This window comes from Chelon labrosus (assembly GCF_963514085.1).
Source record: "Chelon labrosus genome assembly, chromosome: 20".
Lineage (NCBI taxonomy): Eukaryota > Metazoa > Chordata > Actinopteri > Mugiliformes > Mugilidae > Chelon > Chelon labrosus.
Window position 1 is genome coordinate 3,302,848 of NC_140353.1, and position 9,426 is coordinate 3,312,273.

At 41.7% G+C, this 9,426-nt stretch overlaps 2 protein-coding genes across 2 annotated transcripts; one reads left to right on the forward strand and one right to left on the reverse strand.

Moving 5' to 3' along the window:
• Window positions 1-568: 568 nt before the first annotated feature.
• On the forward strand, window positions 569-3,507 carry LOC311505700 (dr1-associated corepressor). Its single transcript, XM_084569401.1, has 5 exons — window positions 569-635; window positions 1,162-1,255; window positions 1,572-1,688; window positions 1,851-1,950; window positions 3,077-3,507. Exons 1-5 carry the CDS (start codon window positions 581-583, stop codon window positions 3,101-3,103), a joined length of 393 nt encoding a protein of 130 aa, XP_084425527.1. The 5' UTR covers window positions 569-580; the 3' UTR covers window positions 3,104-3,507.
• A 154-nt stretch (window positions 3,508-3,661) lies between these two features.
• On the reverse strand, window positions 3,662-8,614 carry LOC311505699 (activator of 90 kDa heat shock protein ATPase homolog 1-like). The gene is made up of 9 exons (XM_084569400.1): window positions 8,398-8,614; window positions 7,015-7,205; window positions 6,817-6,899; window positions 6,605-6,722; window positions 6,269-6,360; window positions 6,017-6,145; window positions 5,798-5,899; window positions 5,587-5,638; window positions 3,662-4,702 (listed from the first exon to the last, which is right to left on the reverse strand). The coding sequence occupies exons 1-9, from the start codon at window positions 8,475-8,477 to the stop codon at window positions 4,530-4,532; spliced, it is 1,020 nt and encodes a 339-aa protein (XP_084425526.1). The 5' UTR covers window positions 8,478-8,614; the 3' UTR covers window positions 3,662-4,529.
• Between the last annotated feature and the right edge of the window lie 812 nt (window positions 8,615-9,426).

A 9,426-nucleotide genomic window follows, 5' to 3' on the forward strand; every position in this document is an offset into this window, starting at 1 on the left:
AATTATGGCGTGTGTGTTGTGACGTCATTATCCGGGGTCACGCGGGGCTGACCTCAGGTGTGCGGTGATTTTTTTTTTTTTTTTTTTTTTTTTTTTCCGGTCTTCTTGCTGAAGGTAAACAAATGGACCCTGCGGTTGTTTGTTTGCGTGAAAACATGAAAAATGTGACCGAGCCGCGCGGACTGAAGCGACTAAAATGCCCAAACAGAAGAGGAGATTTAACGTACGGTTCCCCCCCGTGAGTAGAAACTTTGTCCCGGCGAGTTAAAGCGGTTTAAAAGTCCAATTAAACGAGCTAACGGTGTTAGCCCGGTTAGCATGGAGCGAAGGTGCTTCCTGCCACATTCAGGGACCGTAGGAAATTTCGGCTATCACCGCTTTGTCGAGTTATTGGGGGGGAAATACCGCAGTAAATCATAATATTGTTGTATTTTAACACATTTGAATTGTCTATGATGTATTTAATGAACTTTAATATATTAATTTTAACCGCACAAGAGTTCTTTTTATGTTTAAAAGGCTTGTTTGTTCCATGTAAATAAATATTTGTTATTGTTCCCAGAGTCGCATCAAAAAAATCATGCAGAAGGACACAGAGGTGGGGAGGATTGCCATGGCAGTTCCTGTGATCATCTGTATCCTTCACCAGGTTATGTCTCCCTGTTCGCTGTGGAGCTGTTGTTGGTTTTGACTGTTTTGTTGCAGTCCTCAAACTCGGCATCGTCTGAGCATGCTGGGAGTTGTAGTCGCTGGAGTGACCCATCTCCAAATTTGCAAAGTGAGTTTAAAAATGCATCTAGCACATCAACAATCGGCACCAAAATGAAACCTGTTCCTACTAGGATAATAAAAAGTGTTTTTGTATAATTGCTGAATCAAAATTAAGCATCTCAATGTTGATTCTGTAGCTAATCTTAAGTTTGCGTTGAGGTATTGTGCAGGAATTCTGTTCTCAGCTAAGTTTATTGCACTTTGTTATTAAAAAAACAAAAAAACAATGCTATGATAATAAATTATTCAGTATAGCACACCAAAATAAATCCCACCAGGTGATTTAATCCTTTCCCTGATCAGGGAGATAACGATCAAACAACAACAAGTGGATATACTTGATAAAGATGTAACTGTGTGAGCTGTGAAATCCTAAACTGCAGCGATCAGCCCGGGCGTTGGAGATGTTCCTGAAGTCTCTGTTGACCAAAACCTGTCTGATAACCCAGTCGAACCTCAGCACCGTCGTATCTGTGGCTCACATGTAAGTAAGTCTGCTGTTCAAACCATCATCACGACTGTGACGGCTATTGAAAAAACTAAAAACAACATGGAAGTGCCATAAACTGCAGTTCCTCTAATGTCCTCCAACGGCTTGACATACCCATATCTAGTATGCTGTATGAAATTAGCTTACATTTAAGGAGCAGTTTATAAGATTTAAGGCTATCTGTTGCCTCAAATGTTATTAATTGCAATCTACAACCTCACCACTAGATGGCAGGCGATCCTGCACACTGGGCCTTTAAGTCTGTGTTTAAATAATTGTTATATTACTATTGTTATGTGTTATCATGTAGGAAGCAGTGCATAGAGTCAGAGAAGCTCTTCCACTTCCTCAAAGACCTGGTGGAGCAAGCCACGACTACGGCAACCCAGAAGGACAACAGAGGCATGAGTATATGGCCTTTATACAGGTAGAGACCCGAGTGCTCATGATTAGTTGTGATAAGCAAGAGTTTTGATTTGTCGTTTCTTCTTTTTATTGTTTTAAACGCACCATAATTTAAATTAAACTACATACTACGAAGGCTTCTTCTTCTTTTTCCTAACATTATTTATATATTCTGTCTTTCAAGGAGCAAATGTCATGAAATTCCTGTTAAAAAAGCGACTGAAGCTGCAGAGATGGTGCCGCGACGGAGCCTCGACTCACTTGACAACAACTCAAGCTCCAGCGTACGTATGTCTGAGAAGAGTCGCCTTCGTCTTCTGACGTTTAAAGTAAACTAAAAAACAAAACAAAAGGCTGTAAAAACCTGTGAGAGTTTGGGAGGTACACCGATCAGCCATAACATTATGACCCCTGACAGGTGACAAGTGATCAACACTGATTAGGAAAAAAAAAAAGGAGCGAACGTTTTGCCCTCAACGTTGATGTTAGAAGCGGGAAGAATATTCAAGTGGAGTGAATAGACGACTGGGTCAGAGCATCTCCTGAAATGCAGCTCTTGTGGGTTGTTCCCAGTCTCCAGTGGTCAGGCATAACATTATGACCACCTTCCGAATACTGTGCAGGTCTCCCTTGTGGCGACTCATCAGAGAATGGACATGGGCCTTCTGAGGGTGTCCTGTGGTGTCTGGGAACAGAATGTTGTTAGTGGGGGGACCTTTGAGGGGAGGGGCCTCTGGATCATCCCACAGATACTTGATCCGTTTGGGATCTAGTGAATTTGGAGGCCAGGTCAACACCTTGTGCTGTTCTTCATGGTTTTGTTTTTTTTAGTTGTTCCTAAAGTGTTTTTGTGTGTGTGTCTGTGTCAGGCTGCATCCTGCTGGGGATGTCTGGTCTGGTCTAGGTGGGTGCTACATGTCTAAGTAACATCCACACCAATGAATGAATGCTAGGTCCAAAAGTTTCCCAGCAGAACACTGAATTATCACAAAAAGGTCAGTGTTACTTATTTCTCCTGTCAGGGGTCATAATGTTGTGGCTGATCTGTGTTATTGGAACCATGGAAGCGTCCATATGCATAGTAGCGTCACTGCTGAGCCGTTTGCTGCAGAGAAAGAACAAATCTCTGGTCATAAAGTTGAATTAAGACACTAGTAAAAGCTGAAACAGCGCCCCCAAGAGGCCGTAACGATAACTCCACCGTAGAAAACAATGTACTTAAGTATTAGAAGTGAAAACAACTTCTGTTTAGCGTCTGTTCCTCAACATGGGTTAAACATCACAGTTTATTCTTACTTAGAGAGAAGCCTTTGGTGTTTTTGCGAGTTAAATAATTTGTATGTTTTAAAAGGAAAGTATTACATTCCTGTTGGTTTCTGCTGAGTGACTCACTTCCTCTCCCTCCTCCAGGAGTCAGAGCTCTACATCTGCTTATGACTGTTTTCAGCCATCGGAAACCGCTGCGAAGCTACAGCTGCACATCTATTCATCGTTTCTGTTCACACGTTTCTTTAAGCTGTTTTTTTCCCCCGTTGTAAGAATTAATATCAGAGTTATTTAAGTTATATGCTATTCTGTTTTGGGGATAAATGAAGGGTTTGACTTTTTTTTTTTCTTTATTTCTGTTATTGAGCCCTTTAACTTTCTGTTTGATGCGTTTCAGGATGCTCTGTTGGAAAAGAACAATGAGCTGTGTGAGTTTTTCGTTTAGATTTAGATGAGTATTTGAGCATTTTTAGAGACTTTGCGTCGGATAACGATCAGTTTGTTTTCCAGTTAAACCTGAAAATGTGACCTGCAGCAATCTTTAAAACCAAACTAAGTGCTTGTTTTACTGAATAGAGGCCTTTGTGGCTTCTGTTTTTAAAGCACTTGTAAATTAATGTTTTAAAGACAAGAAAACATTTTGCAAATTAAAATAAATAACGTGCAAATACGTTTATTCACTGTGTCTGACGGACTCGTTGTGAAGATGTTAAATAAAAACAAATCAGGAGCATATGGGGATTGGTTTATTCCAAGAAACTAATCTTTTTTCTGTCTTTTTATTTTTTATTTTTTTTACACGGTGAAAATGAGGAATAAATAGATGGATTCTGTTCAGAAAGCATTTTACTGGCAATGTACATTTTGAAGCCAAAATACAGCAAAATGTCTCTCTAGCCGCTTCGCTAGCTACCCGAACTGAAACCGCTTCAAGTTCCTGCTGATGGTCGGACGCTGGTCTCGTGGCGTGGATGAAACCTCAACGGTGCTGCTTAGCTGCAGGTGACGGAGCTCGCAGGTAAAAAGCTCAGATCCAGTAGTCATTCCTCCATCTGGCAGTTTGAAATGAAACATGCATCTTGGCTGAAAAGCATCTTCACTACAGTTACACCCCAAACGAGTAAAACAAGTAAAAAATAAACATTCATTTTTTTTTGTTTGTTTTCAAAGCAACAGAATATTTCTTTAAAATAAAAAGAAAAAACCGACATTATTATTATCATCATCATGGGGTAATTACATATTTATAGAAGTGGAGGCCAATTTGTATTAGTGGTTCAATAGATTCCTCTTTGATTTATTCAATCCATTCAATCCATTCAGAGTCCTAAAGGCACGGTCCGTTTACGCTCCTTTGAACAACTGAGCCAAATACTGACGAGGTGAGGTGAGGTGGGGGGGGGGGTCTAGATTTAAATACGTTCAGAAATTAAAACATTTACACACACGGACAGGTGACAGACTGACCTCGCCTATATTTTTTGTCTCTTATTTTTTTTTTTACAAAGGGACGTTTTGTGCCAAAGATCGAAGGACAGATATTTTAAAAAATAAATTCGAAACAGAAGAGAGAGAACAGTACTACAGTACACCGTCTTCAGCAGAGCCGCGCTCCGTAGCCAAAAGTCTGTTTAATAGCTTCGAAGTAGTATCTCTTCCAGCCCTCTTTCGTTTGCTCCTCCTGGTTGTCCGGGACGCCTCGACAATCCATCTTCAGCTCCGTCTCGGTGTTCCGGTCCAGGAAAGTCATTGTGATCGTTGCGTAATGCTCTGTGGAGCAAATAAACAATCACAGGTTATGATCAGTGGCCGAAGTCGGACAGAAGATTAAACTATTAACTTTACAAGTAAATAACAACAGAAAGAAAATGTAAAATAATCCCCAGTAGGTGATGTCTGAGCCCACACGGAGGTTCAGACCTGATTCTAACATGCGTCTATCCAGCTCATGACATTTTCATGCTCCGTATGCAAATAAACAGTAGTTGTGTCGCTTTATAATATTGTGCAAAACAAAACAACGCATCGCTGTCTCATGTTGTTTCAGAACCACAAACACAGCTGGGTTTACTCACGTCACAATATGAGGACACGACAAACATTTTGGAACAAAACGCTGTGAAGTCTCTCTCATTTACCTACATTATATTAATGTTTATTTACTCTCACCCAGACGTTAGCTATTTAAGACTATAGCTGCTGCTGAAGAACAATCTCCAGTCAGAAAGGTAAAAGAGAGACTCTAGTAATTACTAATGGACAGACATCATTTAATGATGCTTTTGTTTTAAAATGGAGGCAAACCTCCGCCTCCACAAGAAGAGATATGTGGAGTAGGTGGCCCTTAATGTGACCCAAGACACAATGCTGAAAGAATTTGGTCACACATGGCCCAGACCACCTCCACTCATGTGTCCCGGGTCGGTTTACACCTGCACATAAAGCTGTCCATCACTCTGGACGCATGTTAACACCAGGCCTGATTAATGTGACTCAAGGATGTTTAATCAGTTTCTTATTCATGGTCATCATAATCAGAATGATAGAGGTGATTAATTTACAAGTACACACTGGATCAAATTATTTTGATTACTTCAGTAAATATACATTTTTACGTCTCCTGTCATGAAACGTATAAAAATGACTAAACTTACCGCAGGGCCAGTTGTTATACCTCCACTTCATTACTATTTTCTCATCGGGAACCTGGTGGAGAGACAGTTCTTTGCTTATCTTTGCGTTTCTTTCCAGGGTAATTTAGTTCAACACAGCAGAACATATACAAAACGGCATACGACTAAAATGCAAACCGTCTGTGTGGTTAACATAAAACATGAAAATATTCCCAATTACTGGACGTCTCACCAGCTCTGTGAATTCGCCGAAAACATTTCCATCTAGCAGACGGAACTTTCCGCCCTTCTCTCCGTCAACAGTGGCCGGGCCGTGTGTGAACGCCTGAACCATCTGCACATCGACAAGACGGCCACAGTCAAACACTTTACATCATACTGGACGCCATGTTGTGCACCTGTTAACCTGTTCTTTCAGCTGCTGCCGTCATAAATAAATAAATAAACGAACCTCCTGGTTGAGAAAGACTCTGTAGAGATCGGCCGGCGAGGTGAGAAACGTTTCTCTAATGGTGAATTTACAGGTGGGAATCTTGACGCCGGTGTTGACGGGAGCGACTGTGCTGCCGGACGAGGAAATCTGTTTGACACAAGAACAAAAGATCCGCTGAGCAAAAGAAAACTGCTGTACGTGTTACAGTAAATAATTCAGAGACGTTCGGTGAGGATGTAAAAACTGAAGCTGAACGGTGGAGAACCGTACCTGAGTTTTATCCATTTTGGCTTTGGACTGGGATGTGGACTGCGCCTTAGCCACACCGTTGGCTGTGGGCAGGATCATCCCTTGAGTGAATTCTGTAATTAAAAATAAAACGTATGAATGAAAACTGAACATTTTCTTCATCATCAGTGAAGTTAAAGCACAAGTAGAAAGGATTGAATTAAAGAATATTCTTTAGTAATAAAACAAAATCTCTCAGTCTTGTGATTTGATGCATCAACATGGTTTAGACACCAACACTTCCAGGCCCAATCAGTTTTCTGACCATAAAAGTCTGAAAAAGCACAGGTATTTAAACACAAGACTCATTTTACTGACCTGTTTTTAGGAAACCGACGTAACTTCCGAGCGCTTCGCGGACTTTCTCCACTCCTTTCGTTTTCATCAGCTTGGTCAGCGGTGTGTCGGGTTCGTCTTTATTCAGCGATACGGAAATCTGAACACAGACCACAGGACGTGATTACAACATAACTACACCACTCAGTCAGCCACAATCACTACACACGCCACGCGTCTCTGGTGAAACTTACATCAAGGTCCTCCATGTCGTTTTCATCAGACAGGTTAGGAACTTCAATCGTTCCTTTATATTTGACTCCTGTGTTTGAGTTTCCTGGTAAAATTAAAGGAAATAAGTATGTCAGCAGAGATTCCAAGCCTATTTATAGTACTTTAAAACTATAATATAAGGATATGAGATTAATAAGACTAATAGATGTTAATCTCACCAGTCCAAGTGGCTTTCAGGTTCCACTCATAGAAGAAAATAAGTTTTCCTTTGCGGTTGTTAATCGAGGCCTCTCCTTCCACCTTGCTGACCTCCGTCACCTCACACGTCCCTTCTTCGTTCTCCACGCTCAACCCGAGGAGCAGGGATTTTAATTTATCCGACGACCAGTTTGTTGCATCTCGCTCGGTCCTGAATCACGATGAGAGAGAGAGAGAGAGAAACAAGATATCGTCACCAGGACATAATGTATTTCCTGTAATCTCTAAACAAGCGTACTAACAATTTATAACTTAGTTTCTTCACATCCCCAGCCAGCTAGAATTACTGCATTACTATGCAATGACAGCCTGAATCAAAACATCAAAAATGTGAGAGGCAGTAACAGTTTCACGCTTCCTACAACTGACACCGCTCTTCACTGAGGCTTAGAAGCCGAGTATTAGGACTGTTAGTGAGTTTAGTCTGATTGTTGTTTGGTGGTCAGAGCTGCAAGCAGTTTGTTTCTGAACATACAGACATTTCCCTTAACATAACGCTCTAAGTGGGTGGAAACAACCTTTAGAAGTGGCATGAACACTCTGTGCTCTCACACTTAACAAATACATGTTAAGTTAATTGGTGCATGTGAGTGTGGACGCAGGAGAATACTAGCCTAGCGCAGCCAAACTCAGTTCTACTCAGAGCATGAGTCTGAGCTCTCATTCATCAATATCTTGACATGATTATGTTTGCTTAAGGAGCCACACTTCACTCCCGCGAGGTTAAAAGAGCCCGAGCTCTGATTGACGTTACCATGGTGATTAACGTGGCTACCATGGAGCAGACTGCACGAACAGCCGAGCTGTGATCATTAGAGAATATAAACTACTATCAGATCATCGGCACATTGATTCATTCATAATATATTCAGTGTTACAGTCACGTTGTGAGTGGGGCTTCCTCACGTGCTCCATCAGGGTGTAATAACAGTGACAGAAAACTCACTAACATGTATTATAGTATGTGGTTATGACGAAGCGTGTGTGTTTAGTTTAACACATTAAAGTCATGGTGTATGTTAACAGCTAACGACTGGCGAAAAGCAACACATGCACCTGGAGCTTCAGGAGCCGGCTACAAGCTAACTGAAGAGGCTAGCTGAATATTTAAACCGTTACATTTCTACTTCAGTAATAATTAATATGTCACAACATGTGTATGTACGGATAAAGCACTAACATCATACAACACAAGCAGACGAACGGAGTTAAAAATTAACGCTGCAGTTTTGATGCTAAAACGAGCTTAATGTGTGGTGTTAGCATTAGCCGGCTAGGTAGCTCGCCAGCTAGCTAGCTAGCTAGATAGCAGCAGCAGCAGTTGTCCTTTCATGGTATCTTACCAGTGCCAGTTGTTGACATTAGTGGCGTCGGCTCGCTCCTCCACAATCCAACGGGGGTCTCCTTCTCCCCACTTGGCCATTTGATTTCAGTTTAATAAAATAAAATGTGTTAACGTGTGTAAGTGTGTGTGAGTACAGCGAGCAGGCTCGTCTGCCGGCGACTACCCAGTGCACGCTGCTTCTAGAAGCCTCTGGTCGCTGCTGTAGCGGTGCTCCTCCGTTTATGCGCCGAGCGCAGAAAATGCTGGAAACGGAACTTTGTCGAAAAGACGCAAAGAAAAGAACGTTCCCCTACCGGAAGTGTTGCCCAGAAGAATAGTTCCGCATCGGGAAGGAAACTTGAAATAAGTTTGAGAAACACACTCAGGCCAACATAACTTGTGTTTTTGTTGTTTTTTTTATTTTTTTTTATACTGTATAAACGACATACAACGATCAGCCACATCATTATGACCACTGACAGCAGAAGTAAATAACATTGACCATCTTGTGTCAATTCAGTGTTCTGCTGGAAAACTTCTGGACCTGGTATTCATTCATGTGGATGTTACTTAGACATGTAGCACCCACCTAGACCAGACCAGACCCCCCCCCCCCGCCCCCCATCTCATAGCAATGACACTCCTTGATGACAGCAGCCATCCCCACCAGGATGCAGCCTGACACAGACACACACACAAAAACGCTTTAGGAACAACTAAAAAAAAATGAAGAACAGCACAAGGTGTTGACCTGGCCTCCAGATTCACTAGATCCCAAACTGATCAAGTATCTGTGGGATGTAGAATTGGATTTTAATGTTTTAACTCAGCGAGCTCAAAGTCTTGGAAGCATTTTGTCTGTTGGAGCCTTAGAGAGAAAATTCAGAGAACTTTATTAGTCCCCAGCAGGCAATTTAAAAACTGTTCTCCTTCGAGCCGGATTTGAACCAGCGACCTAAGGATGTCAATACAGCCACTCTACAGTCCTCCGCTCTACCAACTGAGCTATCGAAGGTACAGTGGCGCAACATTAATGTGAGTGAAAGAG

Coding starts and splice junctions, on each gene's coding strand:
- LOC311505699 (XM_084569400.1), bottom strand. CDS start 8,477: ATGGCCAAGTGGGGAGAAGGAGACCCCCGTTGGATTGTGGAGGAGCGA. Junction 6,723..6,816: donor ACGACATGGAGGACCTTGAT/GTAAGTTTCACC, acceptor GTCTGTGTTCAG/ATTTCCGTATCGCTGAATAA. Junction 4,703..5,586: donor GTATAACAACTGGCCCTGCG/GTAAGTTTAGTC, acceptor TTTGCTCCACAG/AGCATTACGCAACGATCACA.
- LOC311505700 (XM_084569401.1), top strand. CDS start 581: ATGCAGAAGGACACAGAGGTGGGGAGGATTGCCATGGCAGTTCCTGTG. Junction 636..1,161: donor GGCAGTTCCTGTGATCATCT/GTATCCTTCACC, acceptor TGCAGCGATCAG/CCCGGGCGTTGGAGATGTTC. Junction 1,689..1,850: donor AGTATATGGCCTTTATACAG/GTAGAGACCCGA, acceptor CTGTCTTTCAAG/GAGCAAATGTCATGAAATTC.